Source organism: Esox lucius, chromosome 18 (assembly GCF_011004845.1).
Source record: "Esox lucius isolate fEsoLuc1 chromosome 18, fEsoLuc1.pri, whole genome shotgun sequence".
In the NCBI taxonomy this organism is placed as follows: Eukaryota; Metazoa; Chordata; class Actinopteri; order Esociformes; family Esocidae; genus Esox; species Esox lucius.
The window spans coordinates 14412415-14435108 of NC_047586.1; the positions used below are offsets into that span (position 1 = coordinate 14412415).

Here is a 22694-nt window from a genome sequence, read left to right on the forward strand (position 1 = left end):
TCTCTATCTCTCTCGTCTCAGTTTGACCCACACGGAATCTGCAGGATTCAACATGTCTGAAAAGGGTTCTTAACTTCTCACCCACTTGAGGTGTTTGCTTAAATGTATTTGTTAATTTCTAGTGCTTCCAGTGAAGGAAAAACGAGAGATAAAATGAAAAGAATGAAAGGAAAGGAGAGATAGAGAGCAGGGGACGTACGGAGGAGGGAGACGTCTGTTTGTGACATCTTTTGGATGATCCAAGGGTGTTGGATCTGATATGTGGGGCAATGACTCAGTCATAGTCAGTTGACTGTTATCTTTTATTTTCCCAAGCTCCCTTTTCTCCGAGTTCTTCTCTCCATGTCCTCATTCTCCCCTCTTCTTTTCCCTCCCCCTCTTCAAGTAGACATCTTACCTCTTTCCTCCTCCACTAGACTACTGCTGGCTGGACATGGATACCCCTGGCTAACAGAGAAAACTGACCACAACTCATAGAGCTCTTTTTTTCCTCTTCTGCTTTTCTCTCTCCTTTCTCTCTATCTCATCCCAAACTCACTCTCCCACTTTCTTTCTTTCTTTCTTTCTTTCTCTCTCTCTCTCTCTCTCTCTCTCCCTCCCTCTCTCTCTATCTGGCGTCTTTCATTTCTCAGTCACAGCAGCGAAGCCTCTCCCTAAACCATCCGGTACATATTAACAAAGCAGGCAGAAAACGGAGAGAAAGCACTCCATCCAAGTCTAGTTCCCTCATTTCAATGTGACCTTGTATAGTTTGCTTTAGAACATCCGTAACGCCACATCCCTTTGCACGTCTGGCCATGGTGCCCCACAGTCATGCACACTCATTCAACCACACTGAAAACGAGTTAGGCCGGAACTACTACGTACACTTCACTCTAAACCACACATCAGATCAAATACTTCCATTATGTTGCAGTCATTTGTCTGAGTAGGGCGGTGGACATACCTTTGGTCACCAGGTGAGAGATAGATGATTGTGTCAGAGTGTGTGCCTGCTTCCTTCAGTTTGTTAACTGTTTTATTCACCCTTAGACTGTTCTTGTAGATACTTTTCTATCATGGACAAAAAACAGCAATTATTTTTAGACATGAAGTGGCCTTGTCAAAAACCAGACAGAAATCCAGGTTTTCTTTAAGGATACTCAACATCTAATAAATGACTGTGTTTTAAGTGCATTTCCTTTGTCTTCTGAAATAACCTTGAAATGCTCAGTCAATTTGAGTTTGGAAACTAATTTAAAGATATTTACCTAATCAGCTGTTTGGCCATGACTCAAACCAAATCACAGTATCAGAAAAATCTTCTCAGAGGGTACTAATCTGATATCACCTATACCATTATTTCCCAACTCTCTTCCTTGTGTAACCACAACAATATGCATATTAATTCTGGCCTCAGTCAAGCACACCTCATCAGCCTTTCTATAAATAAATTATGTGCCTACGGGGGATAGGAAATACTGCCTCAGACCATGAAAAAAACCACTACAGTCTGCTTACAGCCACATTTGATTATGAATAAATGGACCGTTTGAGGTGAAATGGCAACAGATGTAAGATGCTGGAGTCTCCATGCAAAGGAAGGAAGTTCAAATAGCTCAGTTGTTAGCAGACTGGGATGTCTGGATATGTATGTGGTACTCTCTAGTGTTATCCAAACCTTTCCTCAGACCAGTCTTTATAATAATAATAATAATAATAATAATAATAATAGTAAATTTTATTTATATAGCGCTTTTCTTAGACTCAGAGTCACTTTACAATGCAGGTAGATTATAAAAACAGAACAAAACAAAACAAGACAAGATTCAGACAGATGAGAAGGGAGGGGGGCGTGGGGCTACAGATATGAATTTATGCATATACACACTAATCAGCTGTAACTTTATGACACCGGAGAAGTGAATAACACTGATGAAGGCTGAAGGCTGGCCCGTATGGTCCAATCCAAGACGAGCTACTGTAGCTCAAATTGCTGAAAAGGTGATTGCTGGTACTGATAGAAAGGTGTCAGAACACACAGTGCATTGACGTTTCCTTTTACATTACGTGGATGGCCAGGTGTGTGTGCGTCACATACCTGGAGAACACATGACACTGAGTTTAAAGTGTTGACTTGGCCTCCAAATTCCCCACATCTCAATTCAAGAATCTGTGGGATGTGCTGGACAAACAAGTCCGGTCCATGGAAGCCCAACCTTGCAACTTACAGGACTTAAAGGATCTGCTGCTAATGTCTTGGGGCCAGATACCACAGCACACCTTCAGAGGTCTAATGGAGTCCATGCCTCGATGGGTCAGGGCTGTTTTGGCGGCAAAAGGGGGACCTACAGTGTTATGTCTGATTGGTGTGTGTATATATATATATATATATATATATATATATATATATATATATATGTTGTTTTTTGTATCCAAAATTGTCACACCCAATATAAATATGTAATTAATCATCAAGACAGACAAGAGGTATGATCAATTATTTTCAAATACAGAATGTCAAATATCATTCCAGAATGCAGCCAAATGTGTATAATATGAATATTTGTTAAACTGGAAAAACATTACCACATGTTAAATATATTTTGGAACCTTCATTTTGGCAAGCCTCAAAGGCTGCCCTTTCAAGGTCTTCCTGTCCAATTATTTCTGCAGCCCTACATAATCTTTTGGACTGTCTGCTACTTGTAAAGAATACAAGAAAAACACATGCACACAACACTTAGAAGTGCACACACATACAAATGTTCACAGCATGTTGATTACTGTGTATAACCAGTAATGCAAAAACCTGTGAGATTTTGGAAGCTGTAATTGCCGCACACTTCTCTCAACTACTATTATTTTAGTGAGGGCACTTTCACACTACAATCAAAATCCATCATCACAGTCATAGCTTTGGACAGTCAATGGGCTACCTCAGCATTTTATTTTAATTACAAAACATTCTGTTTACATTTTGGCTTTGTTTATATTGGACAAATGAAAGTATGCCTCTTCCCACTTAGTTTCTTTGCCAAAAAAAAATTTCATCTGAAATTTTTCTGGGGGCTGGGACAACGAAATCAGTTTTGGCAATTCTTCTACATCTGTAGTCAGAGTCAGTGGACTCCCACTTTGTTTCTTTGCAACGCACACTTCATTACCCATCTAAAGGTATGTGAAGTACCATTGATGAAATCTGTTTAGCCATGTGTTTGTCAATGTGTCTTGGCTGATTTCAGAGTAACTTCAGATACATAAAAAATATATAGTTAATCTAACTTGTTGCCAATAAAGTTTTGTCTTGTCCAAGGTTGGCAGCCAAGCAGCTTTGTGCTCTCTTATCGGAGTAATGACTTGAGAGAGCAGACCCAACATTCAGACGAAGTACAGTACATCCAACGTTATTCTTCGGACTTTGTTGACTAGCGTTAATCATTTAGTTTTAAATACCTCAGGTCTGTTTATTTCCCATTTGGTTACAGGAATAGCCAGAGCTGTATTAGTTTATTGTCTATATCTGTTTTTCTTTGTTTTACAAGGTCCAGGCTGGAAGATTTTGTTCTTTTTCCACCACATCTGTTTTGTTCATATTGTGAGATGCTATTGGTTTTGAAACAGGAAAAAAGAGAAAAGGAAAAAACAAGCCAATACATTTTTCACACATGTCTCTAGTCTAATTATTTTCAGCCATCCTGCATGATTTAGGTTTTTTTTGTTAGTGACGGAATTTCCAACCTGTTAAACCTCATAGGTCCTAAAACTCAAAATAATCAAATTGGTAAATGATCCATAGCATTTCTATGTTAAAACAACTGTATTTATTAGCGCAGAGGATTAATTGCTAATTTAAGGCCTAAGACCTTAGACAGATTAAAGAACAGGTGGAAAAATCACAGAGTGGCCATGACTGCATTAGACGTAACATTCTTTCTCCCCAACATCCATCAGATGTAACATTCTTGCTCCCCTACATCCATCAGATGTAACATCCTTGCTCCCCTACATCCATCAGATGTAACATCCTTGCTCCCCTACATCCATCAGATTTAACATCCTTGCTCCCCTACGTCCATCAGATGTAACATCCTTGCTCCCCTACATCCATCAGATGTAACATCCTTGCTCCCCTGCATCCATCAGATGTAACATCCTTGCTCCCCTACATCCATCAGATGTAACATCCTTGCTCCCCAGCACCTTCAAACTCAACTCTGGACATTGAGGCTAGATTCACTCTGTTTTTTCATTGCATTGCATTGACAAAACAGCAGGCTGTGGTCCTCTTATGGGAAGAGAGCAGTCTTAGCAGACCCGGTTTTGCTTTCATGAATTGATGATTTTATTTATATACTATTTTCTTTTACTTATATAATATAACAGGTTATATGCCAGTACAATACCATTTGTCCCATTAAGAAACTCTGTGCAGGTGTATGTGGGCCTACCTTACATACATTCAAAACAGACGTTATGTGTTTGTGATTCCTTGTATACATCTGGACTCGTAGACAGAAACAGGGAGGACGGGTGGGCGTAACCCGGGAAACACTATACAATATATATCCTATAATCCATCTGAAATTGGGTGAATGGTATTCCATTCATAAAGTAACTTTTTATGTAAAGTACTGTATGTAAATACAGAACAAATGGCGTTAGAGACATTTACCTAGTGAATGATATGAACTGCCTCCTCCTCTCTGGCACTCTCCTTTCCTGAACATGGTAGACCTGTTAATTGGATACAGATGGGTTCTGCTTGGAGCAGGTCTGACTGAAGCCAACACACTCTCCAGAATGTTGTCAGGGAGCACTGTGGAAATATCACTTTTCACTTGGTTTAAGGTGCATGCCTTTCAGAACACACCCACACACGCAAACACTTTTGCTATCCTTGTGACAACCCCAAATATTCCCAGTTAAAAAACCTTTATTTCCTAGCCGTAACCGTTACTTCCAAAACCTAACCTTAACTCTAAACCAAGGTCAGCTGTGTATCACCTTGTGACAGGAGGAATAGGCGCTTTCTGAGCCCGACAGGGAGTTTATGACAAGCCTGATCTGTGGCTAAAAGGGATGACAAGCTTTGCTAAACCCATTAAGTCTGTGCTAAACCACAAAACATCAGCTCAACCTCTGGCCACAGCCATGGGCTGTCTCAGCCACAGTAAACGACTGGCCAGCCTCCAACCCCCAATCCACAACCACTACCAAGGCCCAAACACTCACAGCAAACTCCATCTCACCTACTAACATTTGAATGTGTTCATCATATGATGAGAAACGTAACTTGTGAATCCCCAATACTGGGTAAATATATGTATATCTGACATGTCTTTACACATCACTGTGGTGATGGAGTCCATGGAGGTTTTAGGGGAGGTGAGGAGCTGTGAGAGCAGGTTAGGCATTAGTGGGAATGATGGTGGCCCAGAGAGGACATGGGTTGATTTTGTTAGGGGGGGTTTGCTAGCCATCAAATGGACTTCGTTCATTTGTGTTTGTTTCAGGCTTCAGGCTGAAAACAGCGGCAACTTTTACCCACACAGAAAACAGCGGCAACACATGTTTACATTGCCATGATCAATCTTGAAGTCAACAGCACTATTTAATTCCTATACAAACAGCGTATATATATATATATATATATATATATATATATATATATATATATATATACGCTGTCTGTATACATATATATAACCAAAAGCCACGCTGTGAGTCATCCTACAATTCGCTTAACTGTTTAGAAAACAGAGCTGTGGTGATCCCATCGGCCTTGGAGCATGACTCCAAACCAGCTGGCTCAGACTCACTGACCGTATAATCACCACATGAGTTAGTATATAGAGTCAATGTCAGCATTTCCTCTCCACCACATACCCTCCGGGGCAGTCCTGACACAGAGTGGAGCATAAATAAATGCAAGATAAGCAGATAGCGGACTGTTAGCAGGCGATTTAATTGAAATCATGCAGGTTGGAGGGAAAAAGTAGCCCTGTAATCAAAAGCTTCCGGATTAGGCAGAACAGGATTCATCCCATGCATGAAACAAAAACAGCAGTTTAATGTCCTAATATCTTTTATCAATATTTATTTAAATTGAATTGGGCCGTAGGCAGAGCTTTGATTTCCTGATTCTTGTAGGGTGATTGAACTTGATAACAGGCCTTGGGGTGGATGGACACACTATAGCATCATACATGTAGAATGATCTGTAATACAGGCTGACCCACTTAGTTGTGTGAGACAGATTCTATATACAGCAGGAAAAATAATACTCTATAGAAAACTCCAGACCCTGTATAGTGACTGCATAAACGTAAATGTATGGTCTGTGATTAGTGATCATTGTGATAGTACAGATGTTTCATGTAGTGTGATTAGTGATTAGTGTGATAGTTTGTATGTATCACATAGTGTGATTAGTGGGAAAGTTTGTATGTATCAAGTAGTATGATTAGTGATTAGTGTGATAGTACGTATATATCATATAGTGTGATTAGAGATTAGCGGGATAATATGTATGTATCATGTAATGTGATTAGTGGGATAATATGTATGTATCATGTAATGTAATTAGTGATTAGTGGGATAATATGTATGTATCATGTAATATGATTAGTGGGATAATATGTATGTAGCATGTAATGTGATTAGTGGGATAATATGTATGTATCATATAATGTGATTAGTGATTAGTGGGATAATACGTATGTATAATGTAGTGTGAGTTTCATGGCTGGTAGCTTGCAGATACTAAATGAAGAAACATAACAACGGACGTGCTTAATTAGTATGAAATGTTTTCTATTGATATATTCAAGCTGCAAAGATAAATTTGATATTAACCATCTATCTTGCTCTCTCTCTAACTCCCTCTTCCTTCTAATCCAAAGCATTGTGATGTGGGAGATTTCCCATGACTAATACATAATAAACAGAGTTCCAAGTTGTTCTCCTGAGCACATAACATCATGTAACATCATACAGACCTTTACTCTTAACTTATTGCCTAAGTTGGATGAATAATTGTCCACTGAAATTCATATGAATCAAGGGGGAGCACTGATTTGATTAGGTAAATGATTTAAAAAGCTATTAGTTACTACCAGATAAACAGGTGGGAGGGGTGATTACATGGAATTTCAAATATCTGTTGTTCTCTAGTTGCAAGAGAAAGGGATTTTTTTCTCATTTTATTTGATTCAAAACACTGTGTTTAACAACAAGCAGACAATTTGACAATTGTGTCCTGAAAGAGCAAGTTTACTATACTAAAGTGGAGGGGTTTGATGGAACAGTGGAGGGGTTTGATGGAACAGTGGAGGGGTTTGATGGAACAGTGGAGGGGTTTGATGGAACAGTGGAGGGGTTTGATGGAACAGTGGGGGGGTTTGATGGAACAGTTTAACTGGAGAGCACTCAAAATAACTCAAGCATTCTTTCACTTCCAGCCTTTACAGGGTGCAGTTAAAGACAGCAGGGGTTGTCGTAAATGTGTTAAGACTGCCACCCAGTGTCAATTAAGAGGAAGGGGCCTTCGAGAGGAGTTTCCAGTTGAAGGAACTGGGGGTAGTTATTCCCAGCAGATGGCAGAATTGTACCTTATTGTTGGATGACTAGTTATTGAGTGAAACGGACAGACCAGGCAATTCTGAATGCCTACTGTGATGGCAATTCCATTGAGAATTTCCATAACACTACCTTTCTGCCCAAGTGTATACTGTCATTTAGAGAGAACAAAATCAGACAGCAGCTTGTGTGTGAAGGAGAGAAGAACTGCGCATTGTCTTAATACTAAGCAGCAAGAGAATAGAATTTGCATGGCATTATGGGGTACTAGAACAGTTTAATGAAGACTTAGATTATAGCCAGTAGTCTTGAAAGTAGCCCTCGAGCCAAATTGGGTATCTAAAGATCCACATGCATTGCTCTCTCTCTCTCTGTCTCTGTCTCCCTCTGTCTGTGGGTTTGATTCCAAAAGACGGCCAGTGTGAAAAATGTATGTTCTCATTTATGTAAGTCGTTTAGGGCGGCTAATTTAGGTAACAGTAATTCTGCCAATTGATTATGCTAGTACATACTTCATGTTGTCACATATAACCCACAGCAGAAGGTTTAAAAAACACTGATGAATTTGGTAATGTTACTGGACTCCTCTTTATGTGTGCATGGTTGTTTCTTTGTTTTTTTTATACGGATCTGCAGACTACATCTGCAGCCACAGAATTAAACAGGAACTGAGTCACAACTCCCTCACCCCAACTGACACTGCACGCCCCACTTCCTGTTTATGTCGCCGTGGCAATGGAAGTCCTGAGGAAAGGTTGCTTAACATGAGAGGGAAACAGCCTGATTGAGAGCATCTCTGCTATGGAAATAGAATCCATCGGCCAAGGGTCTCAACGGGGTGTCAAGATGTTATTGGTTTATGAGGGTGCTGCGCGTAGCTATCTGCCTGGTGCGTGATCAGGCTGTAACCATTACGGACGGGTGTGCCTGGTTCAGAACTAGAGGAGTGTCCCGTTTGTAGACTACAGAGGTGACAGGCAGAAGCTACAGTAGGCGGAGGATGTGCAGAAACACCAAACGCACTTCTCAAAGCGTAGCCCTAAAACCTCTATCAGGCATCTGTCCTTTCTCAACGCTGACATAAAGGATATTGGCCAATCACTCTGCAGCCGCGTGAACGGGCATCCTCAGTCAGAATTCTGTGTCGCGCTGTGCAGGCTTCACTATAATGATTATATGAGTGCTTTACAACTGCTGGCGCCATTCTGTTTTATTCCACTTAGGCTTATTTTTCTACTTGTTCCCATTTCTGACAATCCAACCGTTTTTAACAACTGGGGGTGCATCTGCCGACTAGCATATTAAGTATGATGTCTGGAAGTCTATGTTATCTGCTAGTTTGATTCCAGATATCATAGACTTCCAGTCACTGCAGAAATGTTAAGTAGCATTTGCTGCAGAGCTAAAATGTCCCATCAAAACTGCAAGAAGAGAAATACAGATGGTATCCGTGAGTTCTTCTGACTTAAGGGGAAATCACCTTATTACAAATGAAGACAAGTGCACGCGCAAACGCACACCAGCACACGCGCACACACACACACAGTGTTACATAGTGCCCTGCAGGAATTGGATCAGTCCATCTTGGCGAGTCAGTGAATCTCATTAGGAGCAATGGAGCCATTTAGCTGTGGCTTACTGTGCGCGCTCCGAAAGGTCAAACGGGGTCTTACATGGTCACTTATTAAGGCTAGAGCCACAGAAGGGAGTGGAGATATAGAAACACAACCTGTAGAATGAAAATGTCTGTTTGTTTGCACACAGTGTCCCATCATTTATTGCTTGCAGTTTCACATAGTCAGTGAAAACCATTAAAATGTAGCTTCCCCAGAAAGACCACCATTGTCAATAAAGGGCACTACTCCACCAAGCACTTCCACAAGCTTTTTAGAATCGATGTATTCTTGTCATAATCTTTATTTCATGTATTGCATGTGTGCAAATGTAGCGCAACAGCAAGTTCCCTCTTCAAAATGTATACTGTCCAGTGAGTTCTACATGCCCTATGTCTATAAGCATCAGTTAAGTACAGTAGCTCAAAGCATCTTTCTTTTCTAAGGCCTGCTCAAAGCAGACTTGACGTAACCTATTAGCTGCTACAGGTGGTGGGGGAGGAGCGGGGTTGAGACGGGGGTGAGTAGGGAGGCCAGTGGAAGCATAAAAGGTCAAGGCAGGGAGGAGGGAAAGGAGTAGTAGGAGTAAGAGAGGTTTGGGAAAAGATGTGACTGCAGCTCTCACAGGCTCACGGTAATCTGATAATGAATTTCCAGAGGACAACTTGGTGATAATGGAGTTGGAAAAGAGGGTGAAAGAGAACGGAGAGAGTTGAGTGGGACAGAGCGACAGAGGGAAGATGTAGACTCTTTGTCAATAGCTTTACTACAGCCTCATCTGCTTTACTATGACGTCCCCAGCACGCATTAAATCCTGTCTTCACAAACCATGGCTGCCTGGGTTACAGCTGCAAATGCTTAACATCGACACATTTGTAAAACGACAACATGTAGAAATGAACGCACACTTCACGACCGTTACGTATAGCTTATCTACAGAGAGGGCATAGGGGCAGGTTGTCATCCACCCACACCGTCAAAGTTCATATTCTAATGTGCTCTGCAACCTATAACAAATATGGCGTATTGCATTGCATTCTGTTTTATTTTAACTACACTGTTAAACTGTAAAACTTTGTACACACTTGCACATCCAAGTGAACGGGTTGTGTGTCCAAACCTTTGACTGCCACTGCATACGCATAGTAAATGTCTTTGTGGGGACAAGAAGAAAAGCCAGTATGTGGTGAAGAAGGGTTGGTGGCTGGAGATAAGTCTGTCATTCTGGGAAAAATCTTCCTCTATAACCTGCTTAGATCACTCAGCCGCCCTTTCCCTTCCCTCTGGTGTGTATGCAACTACGTATAATCTGAACAGGAAGCGCGTAGCTGCATTCTGAACTCTGACCTACAACCTCTACGACTTAGTCTCAGGGCATGACACCTGGAATATCCTCACTCATCCCCTGGACTAGAGTATATCCCACAGTATGATAAATCCCTCAGACGTTGACCATTATCCCCCTTCATTTATTAGGATATACATATCTGGCAAAACAACCATGCAGAAATATCAGATAGAAATGGCAGCCCTTCTTTCCAGAGGGACTATATTCCAGACTATATTGTCAATCAATTAACCTAAAAAACATTACTAACAGTGTATCCAGAGAAGGTTAATGGAATTCACTTCCATACTGTTTCTGGATTGGGTCTCCTTCGCATCCCTGTCTTTTCCAACAGGCCAGCCCTGGAGAATAATATGTGGTTTTATAGCGTGACCGCACATTTTTCTCTTCCAGGTCAGTGTTTATAGACCCAAAATGGCCATGTCCTCTGTGGCAGTTAAAGAGTGGTTTGACAGTGTGGAGCACAGAGCCAGGTTCAGATCATAATGGAACTCACTAGGTTGGTTCTTCCATCCTGCTTGCTGCCAGGAAGTTGTCCTTGTAAACTGTAACGCTCCACCTACAACTTTTGCCATTATTTTTAGCATTCAGGACCAAAAGCAATATGTTTGTATTTTGTAAAATGATAAAGCCATAGGACATAGATGCAGAAGGTGAACAGCATAGAGGTCAACTTCCATAACAACTAATAGTGCTAAACCGAGAAAACGAGAGAAAATGTTTTTTTCTCCAAGGCATGTTACATGTTTAAAATGATCCTATTCGCAGATACTGTGTGCAACAGACACAACCATAGCTTAATCTTGCTTTTCTGTTTTTGCAAAAAGGGCAACAGGTCGAGTTTGAATCCACACTGCAGCAATGGAAGTTCACCAGAGGCAATGGCTTAGACCACAAGACAGCCCCAGGCCACACGCCTCTTTCATTGTTATCTACAGTGATCTTTATGGCAAAGTCGTTAAGCTGAGTCTACGCTGAATTTGGAATAGATGTTAGGTTTTTGGAAAGTGTGGTCTCAAAAAACATGGAATGATTTCAGTGTTATTCTGTTGTCAAACTTCACAGCTGTACTGTTCTTTAAATAAACATATTTTGGTGATCTCTCTGGGGAAAGATGTGGCCTAGCATGAGCCTGCTGACTGGTGCGCATGTACTGCTGTAGCGTGGGTCCGAGTCTCACATACTGTTCATTCAGTAAAAGCCCTTGGCACTATTATTCACCTCATTCCTATGGAATAAAACAGATATAATAAAGCTTTAAAAGACCATTCTTTAGTGAAAGTTGCTTCAAATCTAATATTTTCATAGCAAGTACTTATGAAATATTTTTTGGGAATCCTTGAAAGAAAATCTGAAATAATACCTGGTCATTAACTAAAATGTCCTGTTTTTAATTGGAGAAAAAAGAAACAACAAAGTCATGCTTGGGCTTCAAGAAAGTAACATAATTCATGCCATCATAGGTTTGATCGAGATACTAGTATAAGGTGTGTGTAGGTCTGCATGTATATGTGTGTGTGTGTGTGTGTGTGTGTGTGTTTGTGTGTTACTGTATGCACAGTGTAACTCCATGTGTATATGTGTGTTAATGCACATACAGTTTAAGTATGAGTGCATAGGTAAGTGTGTGTGTGTGTGTGTGTGTGTGTGTGTGTGTGTGTGTTACTCTACATACATTGTAAGCCTGTGTGTATAAGTGTGTGTATGTTAATGTAATACAGTTTAACTCTGTGTGTGTATGTGTGTGTTACTGTACAGAAAGTGTACATCTGTGTGTATAGCTGTGTGTATGCTACAGTACAAACAATGTAAGTCTGTATGTATGTGTGTTACTGTACAGAAAGTGTATGTCAGTGTGTATAAGTGTGTGTATGTTAATGTAATACAGTTTAACTCTGTGTGTGTATGTGTGTGTGTTACTGTACAGGAAGAGTAAGCTGCAGTAATCTGGTTTATGGGCTAGTCAATGGTGACGCAGACAAACCATTCAGGCTCTATCTGATAGATTCTGAGTGACAAGTAGCCTAACCTGACACTATGGCCACTAGACTTAGATACTGTACCTGTAGCCTATGGTCATTTACACCTACAAACCCTAAATGCATTCCTCCCCTGGAATTGTTTTGAGCAACACTTTCAAACACTTACATAGGGCAGCGTATAGATTTAACCAAAAGGTTGGTACTTGGAATCCCCTGGATGACAAAGTGGAAATCTGTAGATCTGCCCTTAAGCAAGCCATTTAAAAGTAATTACTCCAGGGTTGAACAATGGCTGATCCGTGGCCATTAGCTTGCTCTCTAATGGTATCAAAGGGGGTGTTGCAAAAGACACATTTCCATTTGCCATCTTTTCACTTGTAGGTTACACACTTAGAAAACTGAAATACTGTGAATACATATAAACACACACTACGTTTTAAAGGTTTTACTTGCCAATTTAATTCCGTAAATAAAAATACTTTCAAATGAATCTGGATGGAAGCGCAACTACAGATACTGAAAGAGACAGGGTGATTTTACCTTCCCTCTAGAGGGTGATAGCATATGCAAAAAAATAGGATTTTTATATTTTGTAATTTTTCCGGTCAACTCCTGCATTCTTTCACAACAAAGGTCATCGAAAGGGAGCTGGAAGAGAAGTGAACATTCTCAATTCTAACATGCGCTTTTATGAAATTGGAAAATTATGTTTATGGGTGGATCCCAGAAGTTAATTGCGCAAGACATTTTATTGCTACAACCATTTATATTGTTTATAAGTAACTGCTTGCTTTTTTCCTTCTACAAAACAAAAGCTGATTGAATTTTATTTGTTGTCGTGGCCAGTTTCAGATAGCATATTTGACTATTGTCGATGAAACGTGGCAGTTGAGGTGGTCAGGGGCACTGTTCGCGGACTAACGATTTGACACTTGATCGCTAAACCACTCTTCCCATTGAAACTGATTGATAGTTAACACTGATTTTTGAGTAAACATCATGCATCGAAGTATATCATCAGTTACAATACTAAACATAATTAACTCCGTAACACAATATGAAAGGTGTTATGTGCACATTTGAGTTTGTCAAAAACGACATGCATGTAGTTTTTACGTAAAAATACTGCGACGGGTGACACTTCTATATAAATGTTCTCCTTTTAGTTGTTGTACCATGAACCGATTTAGAATCCGCGTTCCATCGTCCCAGATAATATTCATCAATAGGGGATGAAATGCAAAGCTAAAATCTGACCTCAGATCGGGACTAGTGTATTGTACTTGATTGGAATGTACCCAGAAAGCACAGATTACAGCGATTGGTGGAAGAAGCTGCCACTCATAACAAGCCGTAGCTTCACAGGGGAAAGCAATTTCTCCAAAACCCACAAGCGTCTGTGGTGCGGAACTTCTGTATCGTGACGCACTGCTACCAAGTAAAATATTGTCAAAATGTGACCGGCAAGTTACAATTATATACACGATTTGTGAATGGTAGGTGATAAAAATGTATATGTAGGTGTTTTGTGCTTTCGATGATGCGTAAAAGCTGAGGGGACATTCGAAGAGACGCAAAACCTGCTACGTGTAAACGTAGTTGGAAAATAACTTTGAGAGGTGCTGAAATGTGCTTAATTCTAACGAAAAAGGCGATTCTGATTGCAATCGGGGTACAACTTATTAAGAAAGAAAATACGATATTCTGTATCAATGCTAATTGACAGGCGCGTCTTTAGGCGATGGCGACCCAGACGGAAGAGAAAGCGCACAGCTAACGAATACGGGACAGTGAGAGGCAGCTGCTGGACAAACCCTTGAGACCCGCTCAACATTCAAGTAACATCCCCGCTGAAGTTTGGTTATAGGGAAGGGACTGTGCAGCTAGCTTTACGCAGTGCAACAATCTGAGGATAAACCCTGGATTCACTCCAAGCAACAAAGTGGGGAAAACGTCTGCTGTGCATAAAAGTGAGATGCTTCGTCATATGTTCGAACAGTGATACAGATAAATACAGAAATCACACAACGAAGGCTGAGGGAGTGATTACTTTTTACTTTTAAATTTTCAAATCTACCTCTTATCAATATGTGCGAGAAAGTCGACTGGAGACAATCGACTCCAGTGGATTCTCTTGTGGACAGAGAGAGCAGTAACCTTAGCGTGCTCAACTGGGAACAAGTGCAGCGCCTGGACTCAATCCTGGCTGGGTCCATCCCCATACACGGCCGCTGGAACTTCCCAACCCTGGAGATGAAGCCGCGGGATATTGTCAAAGTGGTTAGGTGTCGTATGGAGGAGAAAGGGATTCGAGTCCGGGAAGTGCGCCTAAACGGCTCCGCGGCCAGCCACGTTCTCCACGAGGACAGCGGGTTGGGATGGAAGGATCTGGACTTGATTTTCTGTGCCAATATGAAAGGCGAGTTGGAGTTCCAGACGGTTAAGGATATAGTTCTAGACGCTCTTCTAGACTTCTTACCCGAGGGAGTGAACAAGGAGAAGATCACACCAGTGACCTTAAAGGTATTACTTACTTTATTATCATTTGTTATGATCATTTTTTTTATTCTTAATGCAGGTTAATGCAGATGTCTAGAACCACTAAGCTTAGTAAGGCAAATGTGTGTATGATTATTACAGGCTACACGTCATGACTTGCATTACAATCCAGCCAGTGAAAGTTGGGCTCCTGTGTGAGGATGCAACACATGCACCCTATAGCAGCATATAAATGACAGACATGCCAGTCCTCACAGTATCTACGTTAATATATTTTGTTAGGCCTTTTGTGCATTTAACATTCTACTTTGGATTGTTACCTGCATAGTGATAAGGCTAGAGATAGTAGAATCAGTGGTTTCCAAGAGGATTCACACTAATCCAATTGGAGGGCCATCCGTTCAGTTACCTGGATACCTACTTTCCCAAGACCAGGCACGTACACGGGTAAGGCTCAGCCTGTGCAGAGCACATACCCCTTTGCTATATAGTGTCCTTTGCGGTGGGCATGTGCCCGTCCGTCTTCGTGACATGCGTCATGCACACGACGGGTACTTTTGCACGCGTCACGCACTCCGACGGGTATGCGTTGTCGATCTTTTTTGCGTGCACGGCGCGGTCTGTGTGAGGTGACAACCCCGCCCATTTCCGTTTTGGCCCATGTCTCTCGAAAGGTGTGTGCACGGCACTGCCCCTGACCCAACACTAGAGCTGTCCAGCATACCAAATAATGGAGATTACTTACCTCTCAATGCCAAACATATAGATTAATTACATTCAAATACCTGTATAAGTATGGCATCTGACACAGGTAAAAATCACACATGCCCCAGTAAGTTGACCTAGTATGTGTTCACACTGCCAGCAATGTATTTTGCACAACTGTCTGAGACAGACAACACATCCAACTTTGACTGATCTGTCTTGATGGCCTGGTTTAAAATGTCTCAGGTCATTGAGAAAACTCAGCCAAATAAGTAGAAAGTACCATCCAGAACATTAAAATGGTGGAGGCTTTCAATGATGAGGTTTCAATGATGCATTGTCTTGCAAGATCCCTCAGTTCCACTCTGTGTCACATATTTACAATATTTTCACATCAGACAAAAGAGGGAGCTTAAAGTTGTTTGTGAGGTACAGTAGGCAGGTTATCAATAATGGATATGATATGGATTGCATAAACAAATAGGCAGATAAGTAGTTGATTTCACATTGTGAAAATATAAAAAAACACATTTGACACACTTTCCTAATGTAGTGTTATGGCTCCCACTCTCACCAGGCTAAATGCAGGACTTAGAAGGTGATGAATGTACAAAGGATAAATGAATAAACGCGTTTAAGATTGTTGTCTAACTGGAAGGTCGGTCAGTCTGCAGAGTGGAGGGAAAAAGGCCACATTTGCTGTGATTAAGCCCATGTCTGCTGTCAACTATGGGGTTATTTCAGGCTGCATTGTCGCCTGGTGCAAGCGGCAGTGCCAACCACGGTCCGTGTGGCTCTTGGAGGGTGGGGAGTTCCTTCCAAAATACCACCAGGGGCACGCTGCCTGCCCTCCAGGACATTCACTCCTCACGGTCCCCGTGGACCTCGGCCACTGGTGCCTTAGGCTGAAATGAAGCTTCTACTCCCCCCGAGGCGGTCAGACTGTTCAGTCATGCATCTGCCCCGCTCTCAAATCTGCAGAGTGGAGTCCCTTTGGACACTCGCACACGGAACACACAACCCCCGGCTCGTTCATACAAACTGACCTAGCATGTCCGCACTCACACACGTCACCAACGGACACATTATCACTCAGCCACAATTAATATACACACGTATTCGACCTCACACACGTCACCAACGGACACATTATCACTCAGCCACAATTAATATACACACGTATTCGACCTCACACACGTTCAGTAAATGCTGCCGTCCCATGCTTATTGTAAATGTTACTGCTGGTCATTTAATTACAAATTCTGGGGACTGATGTATGTGCAAAATCCCATTTGGATTAACAATTTGATTGTATTTGTATTATTTGTTTTTGAGTAATATATTTAATGAACTGCATGGTTTATCTTCAGAAACAAGCATTTTTTCACACAACATCTTGTAGTTCATAGACCCTTAATATATGCAACCAGTACAATTTGAAACTTGTAATTATCTTTCTCGGGGTCCATTTAATGTAAACAGCATCATGAATTTCTCCCAGTCATTTTTGCTAATCTTTAAAGGGTGCAGTCATTTTGGACCCTACTGTATGTGATCGTTTCTCAGTTTAATCAACATTTGAAAGTATTCTGTTTTTGTCCTTCTGGGCAATTTCCAGTGTAAATATAAGTTCTAATTATGTTTCCATCCCCTAACCATCCACTCAAATCAACATTGTCTTGTGACTGAATGTGGCCGGGGATCACAGAGTCCCCAGAACCATTGTCATAAACAGACATCACATATATAGAGATGTCTTCTTATTTCCGTTTGGTTGTGCTTTCAGGAGGCCTACGTGCAGAAGATGGTGAAGGTGTGTAATGATTCAGACCGCTGGAGTCTCATCTCGCTCTCCAACAACCGAGGGAAGAATGTGGAGTTAAAGTTTGTGGATTCTTTACGGCGGCAGTTTGAGTTCAGCGTGGACTCCTTCCAGATCCGGCTGGACTCCCTGCTCCTCTTCTACGAGTGCTCCGAGCACCCCATGGCCTCCACCTTCCACCCCACCATCCTGGGAGAGAGCGTCTATGGCGACTTCTCCACCGCCCTCGACCACTTACGCCAACGCCTCATCTGCACGCGGAGCCCCGAGGAGATTCGCGGTGGCGGCTTACTAAAATACTGCCATCTTCTGGTGCGCGGTTTCCGTGCGGCTTCTGGGACCGAAATGAAACTCCTTCAGCGCTACATGTGCTCCAGGTTCTTCATAGACTTCCCGGAGGTGGGCGAACAGAGAAGGAAGCTGGAATCGTACCTCCAGAACCACTTTGTTGGTCTGGAAGACAGGAAGTACGACTACCTGGCCACCTTGCATGGAGTGGTGCGGGAGAGCACGGTGTGTCTGATGGGCCTTGAGAGAAGACAGACCCTGGGGCTCATTTCCTCGCTGGCCCTCCGAGTCCTCGCCGAGCAGAACGTCATCCCCAACGCGGCCAACGTCACCTGCTTCTACCAGCCGGCGCCTTACGTGGCTAACGGCAACTTCAGCAACTACTACGTGGCGCAGGTGACATACCCCCCAGCGCAGTACCCCCCAGCGCAGTACCCCCCAGCGCAGTACCCCCCAACGCAGTACCCCCCAGCGCAGTACCCCTCAGCGCAGTACCCAAACCCATCGCACCATGCGCCTCCTCACTGTCCCATGTACACGTGGATGCCCTGTAACTGACTGTTTGAAAGGGGACGCTTGAAATCCGTCAGTCATCGGACGGTGGCGCGCTCATCCTAAACGGCTGGATCATAGTGCCACAGTGGTTCCTCTCTGTGTTCTAATGGGAAGATGAAGAGGGGGGTGGGGGTGGGGGCCGTTTTGCTTTTGTGCGCATGATGGGGAGGAGAGTAAGGATGCCACTTGGATGTGGTTTCACCTTATTCCGGGCAGAAAGTCAGCGGTTGGAGGTGGAAAGCAAAAGGAGGCAAGCCAGGAGGAGGCTTACCTATAAGGAGGCGACAGCCTACTTGGAATGGCCCCAGAGTTAGGAGCATTAGGCCCAAGGCTGAATTATAACAGCCTTGAGGATGCAGCGAAACTATGTAGCGGACATGTCCACAGTGACAGCAGTCATAGTTTTACAAGCAACGGCTTGTGTTGGACTTGCACTCGAAAAACACTCTTACCTGCAGTGTACTCGTATCACTGACACTCAAAGACAGCGGACAGTGTCATAAGCAGTCTCATAGGCACACGCCTAGTATACAGTGAAGTTAAGTGATGTCAGAGAATACAGGAAGTTGTAGGCCTGGTACAGCCGGATTGACTATAAAGAACTTTTTCTAACCATTTTCTAACTAATGAAAAGAAGAAGTGAGAAAATAATGTCTTGACCCAAACAATGCAAAAGAGAACTGGATATTGTTTATAGAACTAATATCTGTCTTTATAATACTCATAATTTAGCCGATTAAAGAGAAGAACAACAAAATGCACAGAAAATGCAATATGTGAATATTTTTGGTTAAGTGCCTACATGTCTAGAAGGAAGAAACAGGTTGTTATATTTTTGTAAATAAACTCAGACCTGGTTATTGTAGACAATGGGCCTTTTAGAGGGTTTTAAGGCATGTCATTGTGTGTAAAGACATTTATTTTGGACCATAACAGGACACAGCATGAGTTCATAATGATGTAGACGGACAAGGTTTGAAACTTCGACTTACAGAAGTGGGTCTCATATCTCCCAAGACAAGAAACTATAATTGGAGGAAGAAAGGCAAAGGGCATAGAAAGTGCAGGAAAATGGAGGAGACAGTAAAGCCATGTTCACACTGGCAGTTTGAAGTGAAATCTTATTTCCATATCCAATTAGAATCTAACGTTTTATATTTCAAACCATGTTCTAAACCAAGCTCATTGGTGGATACAAATCAAATTCCTACACTATGATTTCAAACATTCAAAGCAACTGGAAAACTTTAATAGCATACCTTCATGTTGTCGGCTTATAGAAGGGTGATAAATGAACAGAAAAACCTTTATAATGAGGGGTTCTGCACTGCAAACCCACTATAGTATCTCTCTCTTGATGGACTGTTTCTTGCTGACACAGTTATATCACGTCCTGCATTGACGTTTTCAGTCACCAGGGAAAGAGTTGCTGTTCTGTTTTCTCCTAACATATTGCAGTAATGCACGAGCATCGTCGATTTTGCACTTTCAACCACAATGTCCAGCCATGTATACCAACGTGTGTCCTGCAGATGTAACTTTAGCCACTGTTCCTTTTGAAACACTGGCCTGTGGAGCAGTCTTTGTGTCTAATTCTCCTGCCATCTGTGCCCCAGTAAGGAACCTTCTTTCAAAGCCACTTAGATCCATTCCTCTTGCCATCTTGATCCAAAATGGAGGTCAACTGGGCCACAGAGGCACATAGCATGATGGGATGTTAATAGCTTAATTGTATCATTCAGTGCACCTGTATGGAAGCATCTGCATTCGTTAAGTTCCTCCGCTCATTTATTCAGGTTTTTCCTTTCATTTGTCACTTGTCTGTAGCTTGGTACAGAACTTCTAAATATGAAGCACTAAGCACGACCACCAATCATCCCACAGCAATGCACATTCACACTTTATTTCTAAGGACAACTAGCCAACTGTATACACACAAATCTTATTTAGTCACTTATAATTTGCTGTTCAGACTCCCAGTATTCTACAATGGATAAGAAAAACAAAACGTATTCGATCAACTCATTGTAGGCCTGCAGTGTGAACAAAGCTTCAGGATTAGGCCTGTAAACGGCAGCACACGTGTACCCTCTGTTGACTGAGAGTATATAGTAGAGGGATGGTCCTGAACGTGTTGCTTGAGAGACATTTTAGTGCTATTTTATTTAGAGTGTGTGTATGGGCAATATATGTGTGTGTTCACAAGGTGTAAATTGTCCTTTGCTGTTCTCCTTTTTTGTGACATTTCTGATTTTAACTTCTAAGGGATTCCATGTGTGGTGTTAGAAAGGAAGAGTGTATAAGGTGAAGAGTAGATGGTCGTTCCATTTGACGTTTATCACTTTTGATTTTAAAGATACCTTTCATACATCCTTGTCTATGGTGGAAGTGGTCAGAATGTGAGTTTCAAAACAATATTTTGGGACTTGGATGCCAAAATATTCAGGATATTAATTCAAAGGTGACCCATTTTATATATATATATATATATATATATATATGTATATATATATATGCATATATATGTATATATATATATATATATATATATATATATATATATATATATATATATATATGCAGAAAGATATTAAGGCTTCAGTGTGGTGTAAAATGAAAGCTAACAAACCAGGTTGAAATAAAAACAATTGCTATGTTTTAGATTTTAACAGCAATATAACAACAAATGTCCCCAAAGAAAAAATTGACAGCATGTTGTCCATGAGTATGCACAGGAAGTTGTATGCACTGACTGGTGCTAAGTTGAAATGATAGATGAATAATTTGCAAAACACCATCTCCTCATTTTCATGTGCATTAAATAAATCATAAAACTCTTTCAGAACTGTTTTTGTATGCTTTCAAAATATCTTCTTAACATGTATGCCTCATGGTATGGAGGGTCAGTCAAAATGGGCGAGCATTGACCACCTCTATCTCTTCAAAGTTTTGGAATACAGATGATGACCACTTCTGCTCATAGTACAGAATATGGAAGGTTCAAATATAAAGGGCTGCATTCAGGAAGTGATTGGAATCATGTGGAATGGCACTGTAAGTATTTGCACCAGTGAAACATTTGCAGCTGATATTTTTCAGTAATACAATATTAAATAATGAATAAAAAGAAAGTAAGTGTCAACTTTGAGGGAGGAAAACATGTTGAGTAATTGCAACTCTTATCAATGTAGACACCTCACATCCATTAAACGTGTGTTCAGATCTCCTATTGTGACACCAGTCTCTCTATGAGAGATGGGTACATGCTGTTCAGCTCATGCCATTGTCTTCTTGATTGCCTCGTTCCAAGGGGCTGTGAAGACAGTGTTGAAGCAATGCAATGTGTGTGAGTGTGTGTGTGTGTATGTGTGTGTGGTGTGTGTCTGTGGTTTCTTTGTGTACGTGCAGGAAAGCAAATGTTATTTCAATTGAGGCTCATACACACAATCGTTAAAATGAAGACTCACTTGTGTCAATGATGTTGCTCATGCAACTCTCTTGTTTTTTGTTTGTTTCATAATTGTATTCTCTAAGGAAGAGGATGTCTTTGTTCAGTTTCTCTTATTGGCTTCTTGTTGTATAAATGTCTGTTTTGATTGCCATCTAATATGGGTTTGGTCAAAGAATTTAAAATAATGTTTGAAGCAACAGAAATGTCCAAGATGAAAGAGTTTGTCATTAAAGAATTAAGAGAAATCAGTTATGCCATCTTGTAGTCAATTGATAATTCATTTGCTAAACATTTTAAAGCATACAGTAAATTATATACACAATGTTCCTAAATAATTGTACAAATGTCATGACCAATCCTCTTAATGTATAAATGAACTGTAACCTTCAGTTTTCAAATAATTTGTATGTACTTTAGGGAGATGGCAACGTTAGCAATGCTAACTAGCTTGCAAAAATGCTGTGCTGGCCCCTAAATCTAAGCCAGGAAACCAAAGATCAGTTTGGTAATATGACAAAAGATGAAACATTATTCTGCCTGCTTTTCATATTGTATTGTCTTTCCAAACAATACAATAAAATGTGCACATTAAATCAAGCTTAAATCTTCGTTGGGATGCATTGAGTAGCACCAGTCGGGCATCAGTCCTGAAGAGAGCGTTCAAATCACAATGGTTACTAAACATGCAAACCCATGAATAGTGACTTTGCTTTTTTTTGGACATTATTCCTACGGGGACACTGCCCAGAAAAAGCCTGCATCACGTCAAGCTGATCATGTAGGATTAAGCGTTTCAGACGTCACCCAGCGTCCGTCGCTGCGTGTGCCCGTCAGACATGGGCCTGGTATGTGTCTACCCGCCAGGTGCAGG

At 41.4% G+C, this 22694-nt stretch overlaps 1 protein-coding gene across 1 annotated transcript; it reads left to right on the forward strand.

Annotated features, from left to right (window-relative positions):
* Positions 1-13865: 13865 nt before the first annotated feature.
* Positions 13866-20837, forward strand: LOC105017638 (terminal nucleotidyltransferase 5A). Its single transcript, XM_010882379.3, has 2 exons — positions 13866-15026; positions 17494-20837. Exons 1-2 carry the CDS (start codon positions 14592-14594, stop codon positions 18373-18375), a joined length of 1317 nt encoding a protein of 438 aa, XP_010880681.1. The 5' UTR covers positions 13866-14591; the 3' UTR covers positions 18376-20837.
* Positions 20838-22694: the final 1857 nt, after the last annotated feature.

Excerpts from the sequence above, each read along its gene's own strand:
- LOC105017638 (XM_010882379.3), top strand. The coding sequence starts at position 14,592 with ATGTGCGAGAAAGTCGACTGGAGACAATCGACTCCAGTGGATTCTCTT. Across the intron at positions 15,027-17,493 it reads TCACACCAGTGACCTTAAAG|GAGGCCTACGTGCAGAAGAT; the intron begins GTATTACTTACT and ends TTGTGCTTTCAG.